Raw genomic sequence first — 14,964 nt, forward strand, 5'->3', positions numbered from 1 at the left:
AAGATGGATATAGTCGTCGATATTCAGGGTTTCCGCGATGCGAAGAAAAAGTTTATCCCTAAGGAGGTTGCTATTGTAGCGATTGACGCTCCAATCGTCGATCATTGGATTATGATACCGACGCATTCGTTTGCCGAATTACCTGAAAAAATAAGACAAGAAAACAACTGGCTCACGCGAAATCATCACGGCATTGAATGGTTCGATGGCGAAACTAATCCGAAATATTTTACATCGCAACTGCGGCAAATTACAAGATGCGTGCGTCACATTTATGTTAGAGGAAACGAGAAAGCGAGTTATTTGAGGAATCTACTTTCTAGAAATATATATAATTTGGAAGGCATCTCACCGGCATTCAAAAATCTGACGGTAGAAGAAGAGTGCGGACATCACGGATTTCGAAAATTCGGAATCTTTCATTGTGCATTACGCAACGCTTACAAATTAAAAAGCTGGATTGTTGCGCAAAATAATTTCAGCAGCGACGGAGACAGCATTACTCGAACGACTTGCAGTTCTCCCGAAATTTTGATAGTAAGCGACGACGGCGACGACGATGAAAATGAAAATATTAAAGCACAATCAAATAATAAAATAGAGAAGAAAAATCTGCAAAAAATCGAACGTGCGGCTATTAACCGCCCCGCGCAAACAGAAAATCCGCTAGCTGTACAACCCGAAAACAAGCCACCAAAAGAAATTATTCAAATAATACTGCTTGTTCGCTCGTCTTCGCTGCAAACAAATGGACTCTCGCGAAATTCTGCAAGCATTGCGTCAGCTAGATGTCAAACATGTGGGAGTCTATCCTGCCGACAGATTGCCGATGGCGTGGACGAGGTCGACGGCCATCGTCGCTAATACGGACAATCATAATCGCCCTGGAGAACACTGGATCGCTTTCTTCCTCGACGAAGACGGTACAAGGACATACTTCGATAGCTACGGAATACCGCCCTTGTATCCGGGTTTTTTCCTACGTCTCCGGCGAAATTCCAACATTTATCGATGGAATACCGAACAACTACAAGGGCTTTTCTCTCAAACCTGCGGACTCTACAGTTGTGTATTTTTATATTATATGTGCAGCGGTTACGATCTCGATGGATTTCTTAGTCTTTTTTCCGAAAATTGCAAATATAACGATCATTTAATCGTAGAATTATTTCATAAAATTTTTCTTCGCGAAAAAAAACATGAAAAATATAATGTTAATTAATAGCGTGTTTAATTGTAAGAAGATATAAAAAAAATTTTTGCGAAGTACTACGAATTGTATGCGGGTATATTAATAAATGTGAAAATTTTTTATCTTAATTCGTGTTTAATGCTTTTAACTTTTCCCTTCTTCCTTTATAACACCCCCGCCTAGCGTTCAATCATTCGCATGTTCATCTTTTTACCTCTGTAGTGCAATGTAGTCTAATTATAATAATTATAATAATTATAATAATTATTGTCTCCTACTGAGATGCTTTGTCTCTTTTTCCGATAAAGTGCGTCATGAACCGTTCGAGCGGAGGGGGCTTGTTTCGATATTCCATAGCGGGCCCCGAGACGGAGTGGGGAGGTAAGGATTGTTTCCTCGAGACATATACCGCCGGCTACCCTCCGAAAGTCGGTAGGTGGGGGGGTTCGTTCTGCCAAGACGTAGCGAGAGCGACTAAGGGCTAGGTAACGGGAATTTGACCCGGAACCCTATACAGGTGGGCCAGGGCTGGAGTGGGAGGAGGATTGCTTCTTCGAATCTAGTACCGCGGAGGTAGGGAAATAAAAATTTGATAAATCGGCGACACAGCCGGCGTCGACCAATCGCAGCTCTGGGCCACTATGGTGCGAGCCAATCAAACTCTGGACCACTATGGTGCAAGCCAATCAAACTCTGGGCCACTATGGTGCAAGCCAATCAAAATCGAGACTTCGGGAGGTGGGGCATTGTTTCCACCAATCAGAACGCCTCCCTCCACTTCACCTGGCCACGCCCACGGCGCCAGGGGCCGAGTGGTGGGGGTTTGTTTTGACGCACCATAGTGGCCCATATCTACTTTCATGTTTTTAAATCGTCTCGACAATGTCAAGCGGAACGTTCATTCACATGTTCGCGCGATACATTCCGTTCATTTCCAGTTTTAATAATTAAAAGGTCCTCCCCCAAGTTTCAGCCTATATATTTAATTGACCGTTATAACGAGGTAACGAATTAAATAATTCAACTTTAAATTTTTTTTTGCTTCGAGACGTTTTATACGATTCCAAAATTAATTTCTATGAAAATGTAAAACCGCCGCGATCTCATTTAGTCATTATAACCAGATGGCTAATTAAACAGTTTTGCTTCATTGGTGCGCGCCCAGTATCACATTTTCCAATAATCGAACGTGAAACAATTGCGATGCTCCATGCGGAGATAACGATCCGGCCCGTGACGTGGTTTCAGGACGATGAAGGATGTCTGCAACCGACAGTGAATCATAACGACGATGGGCTGCCCGTTGGCAGGACAACGACAGCTTGACCAACGATACCTAATATTACAGTTTACACAATTACATCCGCAAATTTACGTCCAAGATCTAGGTTAATACGAGTCCCATTAATTAAACAACTTATGGTTATTTTAAGTAGGACAACTTGAATTAAGAAAATGTAAAATCAATGAAAACAGATAGATCTTTGTGGACTTTTTCTGCCGCTCTGGTATATTTTAATCGATATATTTTAATGTTACACGTCAGAGAACAAAAAAAATGTGACCGTTATTTAAATGTTAACTTATAAAGTGAGAGAGATTAAAGTATTAACTAACAATAAGTCAAAACTACGTCGAAAGTTGGGATCTTGATCTTGAATCTTATCAGTATGGTGCGTCTTTTATTTAATCGATATATCTGATCGAAATGATAGCTGTATTTATGTACTTATAGTAGCGAACAACAAGTTTGCACTCGCTATTTTGAACTTGAAAATCGAGTCTCAAATGTAGGTCGTGCCACGCTTTGTTCATTGTATTAGTAGAAACGTCGGCGTCATTTCGCGCTTCGGTAGGAACAGACTGTGGCAAATGTCACAAACATCCCTTTATGCGCTTTATCGTTGTCGACACGAGCTTTTCTGCAATCACATTGACTTTTCCGAAAAACTTGGGAAATATATATTTTCTCATAAATTGTTCGTGCAATATTTTTTAAAATAATAATTACGAGCATTTTAGCTATAATAATTATAATCGTGACACAATATGTATAATTTTTTTACTATATTTTTGATCGTTAACAATCTTTACAAACGATAAAGTAAATTATTCAGACGTGCAACTATTGAAACCCATCGAGTCTGTTTCTAGATATTTATGCATCTCTCTGCGAAACGTTGCAATGCATTGTTCTATCCGTACTAATCGCGATCGATCGGGGACACGAACGGGAGAAGATTAAAAATTTGCTGGCGCATGGCCAATTCTCGGGAAGCTCGAAAATTATTCACCAAGCATACAATGGAGATTTTCGCGTGAGTCCGATGATAATTTTCGTAATTGGAATGCGAGTCGTGCTAGTCGACAAAGTTGCGGTTGAATCGAAATAAATGGACGAGGTATTTCCTTGCAGTACAGATATTAAGAATAAAGGAGGAGGAGAAGGGGTCGAACATTGTGTAGATACGAATGCAGTGCATTTTAAACATATTTTGTTTCGCGCATCTCTAGCAATCATAACCGTGCAGCAGATAACAACAATACATAGCATGAAGATTCGCTACGCTGCTACAAGGTGAGTGAGCAAGTGAGTAAGCAGGTGAGTGAGTGAGTGAGTGACCGAAAGAGTGTGTGTGAGTGAGTGACCGAAAGAGTGTGAGTGAGAGACCGAATGAGAGAGTGTATGAGTGTTGCGTAAAAGAGAGAAAGAGAGCGAGAAAAAAAGTGCGTGCGTGTGTATGAATGTCTGTCCCTCCTACCCTCCCTCTCTCCCTCTCTCTCTCTCTCTCTCTCTCTCTCTCTCTTACGCACACACTCCGCCATACACATATCGCGTGTAACAATCAGCTGATTGCAACGTCGGACGGCCGGCGATCCGGAACAACTTTTCATTATTAAAATAACGTTATTTTAAGGAACACGTATTTCTGACGTAATTCTAAGACATTTTCTTCTTTACCAAAATTTTATTTAAAGCATAATTTTATGTTATAAGATAAAATAGTTAGCGACTCATGCGGTGATAATCACCCGTCGGGCGGTCAGCTGCGCCCGCGCTCGCGGCACGCCGCGCCGCTCCTGCCTGCCTTCTGTACCCGACGCGTGATTTACTAACTATTTTTGCTCATAATTCAAAAACTACGCTTCAAATCAAATTTTGGTAAAGGAAAAATTGTCTTAGAATGGTGTCAGGAATACGTCATTTTAAAGACATAACGTTTTTCAGGATCGCCCTATATATAAAGATAAATTGTGAATAAGTATAAAATTTTTTTAAATAATCGGGCAAGAATTTTTGTATTTGAATGTAAAATTTTTGAGAACAATCGAATATTCAGGTTTTTTCGATGACATTTTGATAATAACAATATTACTAAAAAAATACTAGTTTGAAGGCTTCATAATATTGCGCACATAATTAAAACTAGATTTTATAGTAATGATTAATCCAGTAATTTTTATTTTATATCTTATACAGATTATTTTCTCCAATTTCTCTTCAAACTGTTGAACATTCATATCATCTTCAATTAAGAAGATCATAGTAGGACTTATTGGAAAACCACTATCTCCAAGAAAAAAGTATGGCATTTTAACGTTACTTTCAGGAAGATTTGCAATCCCTTTGAGAAGATTTAATGTTTTTTCTTGCAGTGCCAAATGAATGTTAGAAGAGGTAAAAATACCACCATCACTATTGCCACCATACGAGCCAATATCAACTAGTGTAAACATATATTTGTAATCACATGCAGCCATCAACACAATGCTATGTGTTTTTTTGTAGTTGTAAAATAAGCTCCCGGAATTTGGCGGAACTTGTATCTCCACATGCTTTCTGTCGAAAGCCACAACACAGTGAGGGAAATTCCAATTTTCCAGAATACCAGTACAAATATTTTTCCATTCTTCTTCTGTTGGTAAACGAAGGTAAATCAGTTGTAATACCTTGACTATGACACCTCCGGGAACTTAGCCGGGCAACTTCGACTTTTTTAATTTTTTTTTTTAATCGTTTGTTGGTCGTTTGTCGGTGATTGTTGGCCTAATTTCAACGTTTGTTGGTTTATATTTTTTTTTTAAACAAAAAAATAAAAATTAGCGTGAAGTTAGCCGGAAAAATTTCATTTTCGTTCAAAAAGCGGTTAAATCGATACGCAATCAAACTTAAACATCTATATAAACTTGGCTGAAGCCTGGAAACCGCTCGAATGAGAAAAAAAAGAAGAAAGTTTCTTTCTCTCGACGTCTTCCTTAAAAAGTGTGGACGGCTTTTGCGCGACTCGTCTAACACTTTTTATTTTTACATAAAACTATGACGAGTAATATTGCATTACTTAATATTCTTATATTTTATTCGCAATAATTTCTCAATATTCTCGATATAATATGGTCAAAAGTTGCGAAACATTACATTTTAACTATGGTTTTTAATTATGGTTGAATTTAATTACATTTTCTTGAATATCTAATATATGTATAAAGGATTATCAGTTTGCACTTTAATTGCATGTCTAATTTCATCATTTGCAATATTGAATGTTAGTACTGTAAATATATGTTTAATTATTTTTGTCCATCATACAAATATTGATTGAAAACATTATATAAAGAGCCAGCCTAATGTGCTACATTTGCTACAAAAATTTAAATTAATGTTAAATTAATGTTAAAAGAATGCCAGAGTAATAGCTGAATTTTTTTCAACATGACATTTATTTATTATACGATGTACAAGATTACAATAAGTTTTATTATGATGAATTATCGAATTTTAAATAATTCTTTGTTGTATAAATGTGATGATTCGTAGAAGTAGATAAAAAAATATAGACAATATTATTACATAAATATTATATAAAAATTTACTTTATTATAATTCGTTATATCATAATTATATGTATTATCAAATCCGATCTGAGAAAAGCTTTGGCATTGATTAAAACAAGTTTTTTTCTTATTTTATTAGAATGTCAAAATAAAAATAATTTATTTTCCAATTTTTCTAGGCACTTCTTTGAGACAATATTTTTTTGTAAGTATTGCTACTGAAGAAACAATATAATGTATGTAAAATGCTTACAATTAGATTTTATTAATACGCAATATTAACTCGAACCCTTTGAATATCGTTTCTTAAACTTTCTTACGTCACCATGATCAGCATTAGCGATTACCATAGTTCCTTTCCTATAAGATACAATATGTCTCAATTGTGATATTTGTCATAAAATTTTGTAGTAATAAACTGTATTCATATTTCATAAAATATTCTTTCTAAAATAATGATCTTTCACTTTCCCAAATATTAATTTATGTATATAATATGTATATATAATATAATATTAATTTCATACTCCCATAGAAAGTGCATGATCTTTTAAGAACCTCAAAATCGGTTTGTGAAAGAAATTGACTGTATAAAACACCTTCACTAAACAAGAATCTTTCATTTTCCCACAGCTTAATTTGATCTACAATATAGTAGGTGATAATTGAGGCGGTTCTTTTTCTATCATTTTACTGTGCAGATATGTTGTTGCTAATAACTATATAAAGCAATATAGAAAATATTATTTGATTATTTATGTTAGATATTGATGTGAATAAAACGTAATCAATGTCATATCATATCCTACTATTTGAAAAGCAGTTATTCTACTCTTCAATATTTGTTTTCTGGGATCTCTTATTGTTTCTATTGATAAAATCAGATTTGGAAATTTATTATACATAGAAATATGTAAAGATTTAATTTTGTATATTGTATATCATATGGTGTATCTGTATGTGTATCAAAATGGAATGCGAAAAATTTGGAAAATGTACGTGACCTATAATATAAAAAGTAATAGATTAGATATGAAATATTATTCCTACTTACAATTAATGTGTAACAAATATATGAATAAAATATTTAAACTTACTCTGATGCATCTAAGAATCTAGAAGACTTCTATAGTAAAATGATTACTCGAACAAGAATAATTCGGTTCTAGAAGATCTGTTTCAGTTTTAGTATTTAGATCGAATAGAAAATGGCCATTATCTAAATTAATCTATAAAAGCAAAAGAGAGAAATAAGTATTAATAAAGAGACTTGATACAATTATAAAATTTAATAATGTACGATATCTTGTTATAAAGTAAGTACTTACATAGAGTGCGATAATTCCTGTTCATTCATATCATTAACATGTGCTTGAATATATAATACTTCTTTTATCTCAATGGTTTAAAAAAGATTGTGCTATGCTCTTTTTTTAAATTCGAATTCTGTAACTTTCAACTGAAAACAATTGAACATTGTACAATTTAACATTATATATAAGAATAACTTAATTGTATTAATTCACTATGTATCAGCGTATTGTATCACATATAGAAGAATTAGAAAACAATATATTTTAATTAATGCAAAACTAACTTTTGTACTCACTTATTGGACGGAAAGAAGAAACATACTGCTACAAACATATGCCACTTCTCCGATGCAAAAAGTTATGTCTACATTATTGGGTATCTCTATTGAGTCATGTGTTCTGCCACGCTCAGCTCCAAATATAAATTTCCAAGCAGCATAATCTCCTAATAAACATAAATCAACTTTATAAATCAAATAGCATGAGCTATATAAATGAATAGCTATATACATTTTTACTTAAATAAGAAATTGTAATATATATCAGAAAATACATAAGATACAAACCTTTCAACCTCTGTTTTCTTTTATAGAACCACGCATATGTAATTTTAACTTATTCCTAATTATATATTTACAATATTTACAATACGTATCAAACTTATGTGATACGAAAATGGAATGCGGAAAGGCTTCAGTCAAGTTTATATAGATGTTTAAGCCTAAAGTCGTAAGAAACAATGACATACGTATTGGGAAGAAATTAACCAATCATATTCGAGGACTGTTTAACCTTCAACTGTGATTGATCCTAACGACTTCCCTGGCGAAAATAAGAAACTTTATAAAGCGTTAACAATTGTTGAGTGAGGGTTTTCTGAGAGTTTATATGCTTTTCAAACTTTGTAAGAGCACTTACATAACGCTGTTGGGTTTTGAATGCTTATCAAACGCTGCAGTGTTGCAATTTTTGTTCTACAAACTCTTTATATAATGTTACATGAAAGTTTTGCAATGCTGAGGTAACATTTTTCAGAGTACGTTCAGTAAACGTTGATACATCTTCGTGTACAGAGTTTACTCAGACTTTTCAAACGTTTACGTTTACGCTATAACGTACAAACGTCTTTTAAACGCTGCAGTGTTGCAATTTTTGTTCTACAAACTCTTTACTAATCGTTTTTAAACTCTCGACGAACTTCCACAAACGTTCATGTAAACGCTAAACAAACGTCTCATTTTTGCCAGGGTTTTGTAAATGCGGTCTTAATAAAAGAGATTATTTTTCGTTTTTAAGGCAAATACCGAACCAACAAACGTTATAATTAAACCAACAATCATCAGCGAATGATTGCGTATCGATTTAACCGCTTTTTGAACGAAAATGAAATTTTTCCGGTTAACCACGCTAATTTTTATTTTTTTTGTTTAAGAAAAAAATATAAACCAACAAACGTTGAAATTAGGCCAACAATCACCGACAAACGACCAACAAACGATTAAAAAAAAAAAAAAATTAAAAAAGTCGAAGTTGCCCGGCTAAGTTCCCGGAGGTGGGTAGACCGGATGGAGGGTCGACCCCTGGAAGTTCGGCGGTATTGGGTGAGGGCAGTCGGGAGGGGGTTCGAGCTGCGTCTGAGGACGCTGTCGGGCCCCTTCCTGACTCGCAGGGCTCTACGGAGCCCATGTCGTCGTCCCCTTGAATGGAGTTTGTCTGGTGACGTCTAATGTAGCTATGGGGGCTGCGGCCATGCTCTCCGGAGAGATCCGGAATTGTTTGGTTCGTATACGCCCTCTGTCCATAGTCTGGTGTTGGTACCTTTTATCGTATGTTGGCGTGATTATCTGTGCCCTATGTTAGGTGTTACGTTTAGTATGTGTAAATGTGCTCCCCACCCTCGGGTGGGTTTGTCGTTGCTCGTTTCCTTATTGTTTCCTCGTGGTTCCTGCGCTTCGGCGTTTATGTCTGGGGAAGGTGCTGGTTGCCTTCCGTTCCGGGGAGCAGCGGGTGGGAGTGAGGGCTCCCACTCGCATTGCACGTCTCCCTGGGGACGAGGGGAGAATGGCTAATAGCTCGGCCGTTCTCCCTACAGACTCTCGAGTCAGGGTTGTGTGTGTAAGGGGGGCGACTTCCTTCGGGAAGGGTCCTCACAGACCAGGCTATAGGGTTGTCCACTGGATGTTATGCGCGAGCGGTTCCCGGTGGACGTAAATCCCTATCAACGGCCAGGGGCTATAGACAGGTTTTAGGGTCCGGTGCTGACATTTCGGGTCAGTACTGGGTGGTAAACCGACCCAACCCACGTGGGTTGGAACAAACCGGGAGTCCCCCACGACGGCGGTCAGTACCTCCCTCGGGTCTCACCGCCAAGTGCGCAAAGCATTTCCTGTCTTAAAAAAAAAAAATAAATAAAGTTCCCGGAGGTGACTATGACTGAACAAGTTTCATGAATAATGTTCCGTACAGTTGACTCTCCACATCTAAAAGCCAATGCAATGGACAATATTTGGTCTCCAGTTGCTAAGAATCTACAAAAAATAATTAAAATATATGAATATTATAAAACAAGATACTACCATAAAATATTTGCAAAAATAATATCATGCTACGTTTGTTTTATTCTTATATTTAATACTGCATGACAAAATAAATAAGTACCTCAGAGTAATGGCCAATCGTAGTTCTGGACTAAAAGCTCTTTTGTTTGCTTTCGCCAAAAAAGGCTTTGTCATATTTAATAAAAAGTGGAAAGTTTCCTTTGTCATTCGTACATATCGAAAAAACATATCAGGATCATCATATTTTAATTCGTGGAATAGATGTTCATAATCTCCATACCAAGGACGTTTTAAATTGATAGGTCTCACCACCATCCCCGATTCAACCATCTTTTTTTCCTCTTTTTTAATAATGCTAATAAGCACAAATAAAAAAGAGACAAAATTAAAAAATCTTCATTATCATCCATGTATGATCCTGTCTTATTATGTGTAAAGGTGGAAGCAAATAAAATTACAGGAGCCATAAGCAGAATGCAGAAGTCATAGCGCATGCGCTATGATTCTGAATTCTGCCTATGGCTTGTGGATTTTCAATCTACATAAAAATACATAATGCATAGCCACGGGCATAACTCACTGTAGCCGGTTTTAAAACGTATCGCGTTATCAAGAAAAAATAATTAAGGACGAATATTACACATTATATTTATTAACACGTAAGTATTATCACTATTTAATTATCCATGTAATGAAAATACAAACTGATAATGATCGTATATAATTATTCGTGTAAATTGTCCCAATTTCATAAATATATTATTTTGAGGTTAATTTGATTTTGTGTGCACATTTCTGAAATTGTAATTTATTGCAAAATAAACGAATCTTCTCATAATTTTCGGTACGTTTCATATATAGTTTAAGTAAAAATTCATTATTGAAACATTCTCTTAATTTGATTAATTTTCTCGAATAATATTTCATTATTTTTTATATATCATTGAATATTCTTCATTCATTTTGATATTTGATGTTTGTGCTGTTTGGTCGTTCTTTAACATTTTTGCAATTAGTTCTTACAATTCTAAGTGTGATTTTAATTCGAGAAGACTGCATTGGATTGAATTACATTTCTTTTTAGAAATGGATGATTTCGATTTAATGTTAATTACTCTGGTCTACATGGAAGCACTTTTGGTGCAACGTCGTAGAGACCGGATCAACCGTCGTCGCCGTCGCCGTATCTGGGTACGACCAATTAATACAAGAAGAAGACAGCAAGGAGCTTTTTATAATCTTTTTCAAGAAATAAAAAGAGATCAACAAATGTTCCATAAATATACACGTATGACATTGCCAACATTCCAGCACTTGATGGACATTGTTAACCCAAGTTTAATAAAACGAAGTCCACGGGCACTTGAACCAGAGCATCGAATTGCTTTGACATTGAGGTATATATGCGGATCACTCGTAATTTAACAATACATATGTGTAAAAACAATTTGGTAATTAATATTATAATATTGATAATGATGTTACAGATTTTTGATTGGTGACAAAGTTCCAACAATTGCTTTTGCCTATCGTGTCGGTCTATCAACCGTACATAAAATAGTTAAAGAGACGTGTGACGTATTTGGAAGACTTCTTAGTCCTATCTATCTACGACCTCCTTCGAGAGAAGAATATTTGCAAATTGCTGAGGGTTTTTGGAAATTATGGAATTTTCCACATTGCTTGGGGGCAATAGATGGAAAACATGTCGATGCTCAATGCCCCCCGAATTCTGGTTCGTTGTACTTCAATTATCATAAACGATACAGCATCGTGCTTATGGCTGTGTGTGATTACAACTATAAATTCACTTTGGTCGATATTGGATCCATGGGGAAAAACAGTGATGCGGGAATTTATGGAAACAGCGACTTGAATGTGGAGAATGGAATGCTGGATATTCCAGAAGGAACCAGTTGCTTAAGCGGAACCGATATACAAATGCCTTATTTTTTTATTGGAGATGAAGCATTTCCCATTGGAAAGCATTTGATGCGACCATATTCTGGACGATATTTGGGGGAACGCAAAAATATATTCAATTATAGACTTTCGCGAGCCCGGCGTATAATAGAAAATACATTTGGAATTTTGGCAAAAAAGTGGGGTATTTATAATAGACCGATCGCTGCGACTCCTGAAAATATTAATAAATATGTTTTAACAACTATATGTTTGCACAATTTCTTAAGGAACGAAGAAGGTAATATTATACAATTTGAAAACAATGATGAAATTATTGAAAATAACGAAAATGGTGTAGTATTTGCGACACATATTAGGGACAGTCTTTGCAATTATTTTATGACTCCAAATGGAATTGTCGATTGGCAGTATGATTACGTAACGAGAGGACAAAATCAAGACTTCATCTAAACATTTCATCATTGATTACACACGTGTGTTATATTGTGAAATGTAATGTTAATATGTATTTATTATGTAAATATAAAATAAATAGTACAAGATTTTTTAAATATTATTATTATTATTATTATTGTTATTATATAATAATACCCATATATTTTATTACAAAACTTAATACACACAACTTAATAATAAACTTAATAATCACAACTTAATAATAAACTTTATAATCACAACTGAATAATAAACAATATCACAGTATTCTTAAAGCAAGAGTATTACATGTACGTATAAACATAAATTATATATTTTATTACTAAAATCGTTTTACTCACAAGTTTTCCTTTCTCCACAAAATTTGCATGATTTCTTGTTTTTTTATCTGTTTTTCTTTATTATCCATTTGCTTCAATTCTGCCATAATCAGATTGCAAAATGAAGTATCTTTAATGGAACATATTTATATAGTGTTTTTTTATTAAAATAAATTTAATTGCTTTATTTAAAAAATATTTACCTTTAAATATAATTCCAGTAACAAAATATTTTACTCTTTATACGCCACACAGTTCACTTTTCACACAATTTTGCACTTTCCGTGTCGTAACTTTGAGGTTAAAACCTTATGTCTTATGCACAAGCTTGTGCGTTGCTGTGTATTACGTTATGGCTTATGCTTTATGCATAATGCATTATGCAAAAGTGTGTGCTGCGGCCTTTCATCTTTACGGATTTTTCGACTATTTATGCATTATGCTTTGTGCACTATGTGAGATCCGCAGAATGAGAAGGGAGGATGGAAATGAAGGACTCTGATTGATTGATTTCCTTATGCTTTATGCATTATGCGTTATGTAAAAGTGTGTGCTGCGGCCTTTAGTGTGTCCGTTTTTCGGGAGTTCACAGCTTGCCTGCTAGGTTCGCTGCGATCTAGAAGTCGCATTTAGACGTATGTTAGAGAGAGAACGACTACTGCCGTCTATCTCTGTCTCTCTCGCTCGTATTGCGACCTCTAGTCGAAAAACGGACACACTAAGTAAGACCTCCCTCACCACTAAAAAAGGCCTGAGTTTCCAGAATAACACGGAAAACATGTTATTACAATGGGATATTTTGATTGGCTCACGCTGGTGACGCGACGCGTGACGCGCTCAGTGGGAACGAGCCCTTACGACTCATTGTAGCAGAGGCCTAAAGGCCATCACACACAAAATTGCATAGCATAAGACCATATGGACCAATGAGCATCGAGTATTATGTTATATAAGTCAATATGGCGATTTAATACTCGATGCTTATTGGTTCATATGGTCTTATGCTATGCAATTTTGTGTGTGATGGCCTTAAGGCCGATTCTACAATAGCTGTCGTAAGTCGGGTGTCGTAAGAGTTGACCAATCGTATTCGATTATTCTTCTCTAAAATCAACTGTGATTGGTTAACTCTTTTGACATCCGACTTACGACAGCTATTGTAGAACCAGCCTAAAGCCGGTTATACAATAGCTGTCGTAAGTCGGGTGTCGTAAGAGTTGACCAATCGTATTCGATTATTCTTCTCTAAAATCAACTGTGATTGGTTAACTCTTTTGACATCCGACTTAAGACAGCTATTGTAGAACCAGCCTAAAGCCGGTTAAGCGTCGTCTACAATGAGATTTTAAGGAGACTTAAGGCGTAAGACTTAAGAAATTGATCAATCACAGTCAAGTATTAAGAGAATACTCGACTGTGATTGGTCAATTTCTTAAATCTTACGCCTTAAGTCTCCTTAAAATCTCATTGTAGACGACGCATTATACAATAGCTATCGTAAGTCGGGTGTCGTAAGAGTTGACCAATCGTATTCGATTATTCTTCTCTAAAATCAACTGTGATTGGTTAACTCTTACGACACCCGACTTACGACAGCTATTGTATAACCGGCTTAAGCCGGGTCCATAGATGCCAGTTTTGGCCCGCTGCACGCTACGCACACGAAGAAAGAACCGTGTACGTGTGGCGCCCGGCGGCGACGAGTGGCTGTAACGCCACACGTACACGGTTCTTTCTTTGTGTGCGTAGCGGGCCAAAACTGGCATCTATGGCCGGATCTACATTGGTCGTATCGTAAGGTTGTAAGGTCGTAGTCGTAAAAAATTGACCAATCCCAGTTGAATTTCAGGAGAATAATCAACTGTGATTGGTCAATTTCTTACGACTACGGCCTTACAACCTTACGATACGACCATAGACCTTACAGATATGGACTGGCAATTGCCTATGGGCCTGAGCAGAATGGCTGCCTTATAATTTTAAGACTATGTTTTATGCCTTAAGTCTTTGTCTTAGGTAACGCACAATACTGTGTGTTATGTCTCGAGTCTTATGTATACGCGAACGTTTATTTCTTACAAACGTTCGCGTATACATAAGACTCGAGACATAACACACAGTATTGTGCGTTACCTAAGACAAAGACCTAAGGCATAAAACATAGTCTTAAAATTATAAGGCAGCCATTCTGCTCAGGCCCTATAGTTCCTGTAGAGAAGCAGTGTCCGGAGGAGGTTAGAGAGAGAAACATACTTTTTAGTACTTCTCTTTCTACAAGTGTCCGCACACTTGTACGGACACTTGTAGAAAGAGAAGTACCAAAAAGTATGTTTCTCTCTCTAACCTCCTCCGGACACAGTCTGATATGTATCGCCAGTCCATATCTG

General features: G+C 36.0%; 2 protein-coding genes across 7 annotated transcripts; one reads left to right on the top strand and one right to left on the bottom strand.

The window, feature by feature from the left end:
• Nucleotides 1-2: 2 nt before the first annotated feature.
• LOC145970407 (uncharacterized) lies at nucleotides 3-1,320 on the top strand. Its single transcript, XM_083097204.1, has one exon. The coding sequence runs from the start codon at nucleotides 4-6 to the stop codon at nucleotides 862-864; it is 861 nt and encodes a 286-aa protein (XP_082953330.1). The 5' UTR covers nucleotide 3; the 3' UTR covers nucleotides 865-1,320.
• Nucleotides 1,321-6,048: 4,728 nt separating this feature from the next.
• Nucleotides 6,049-13,750, bottom strand: LOC145970434 (uncharacterized). Of its 6 annotated transcripts, none has more exons than XR_014438458.1 (9): nucleotides 12,781-13,544; nucleotides 9,997-10,251; nucleotides 9,803-9,866; nucleotides 7,905-9,724; nucleotides 7,635-7,783; nucleotides 7,354-7,484; nucleotides 7,123-7,254; nucleotides 6,553-7,029; nucleotides 6,049-6,385 (listed from the first exon to the last, which is right to left on the bottom strand). XR_014438458.1 is itself a non-coding variant. In XM_083097249.1 (9 exons), exons 2-4 carry the CDS (start codon nucleotides 10,224-10,226, stop codon nucleotides 9,699-9,701), a joined length of 324 nt encoding a protein of 107 aa, XP_082953375.1. In that variant the 5' UTR covers nucleotides 10,227-10,251; nucleotides 12,781-13,750; the 3' UTR covers nucleotides 6,209-6,385; nucleotides 6,553-7,029; nucleotides 7,123-7,254; nucleotides 7,354-7,484; nucleotides 7,635-7,783; nucleotides 7,905-9,698. The 6 variants fall into 6 exon arrangements, 1 of the variants encoding a protein (XP_082953375.1); XR_014438455.1 differs by having other exon boundaries at nucleotides 6,553-6,744; nucleotides 6,835-7,029; nucleotides 7,905-9,866; nucleotides 12,781-13,543; XM_083097249.1 differs by having other exon boundaries at nucleotides 6,209-6,385; nucleotides 7,905-9,728; nucleotides 12,781-13,750.
• Between the last annotated feature and the right edge of the window lie 1,214 nt (nucleotides 13,751-14,964).

This window comes from Camponotus vicinus, unplaced genomic scaffold, assembly GCF_025532165.1.
Source record: "Camponotus vicinus isolate PSW18456_S1 unplaced genomic scaffold, iyCamVici1.0 SCAF_4, whole genome shotgun sequence".
Taxonomy (NCBI): domain Eukaryota; kingdom Metazoa; phylum Arthropoda; class Insecta; order Hymenoptera; family Formicidae; genus Camponotus; species Camponotus vicinus.

Bases quoted from the DNA above. Each gene is read 5' to 3' on its own strand.
- LOC145970407 (XM_083097204.1), top strand. From the start codon at position 4: ATGGATATAGTCGTCGATATTCAGGGTTTCCGCGATGCGAAGAAAAAG.
- LOC145970434 (XM_083097249.1), bottom strand. From the start codon at position 10,226: ATGGTTGAATCGGGGATGGTGGTGAGACCTATCAATTTAAAACGTCCT. The intron at 9,867-9,996 runs GTACTTATTTAT...TATTTTTTGTAG, and splicing joins CGATTGGCCATTACTCTGAG to ATTCTTAGCAACTGGAGACC. The intron at 9,729-9,802 runs GTACGGAACATT...TTTTTTTTTAAG, and splicing joins TTAGATGTGGAGAGTCAACT to ACAGGAAATGCTTTGCGCAC.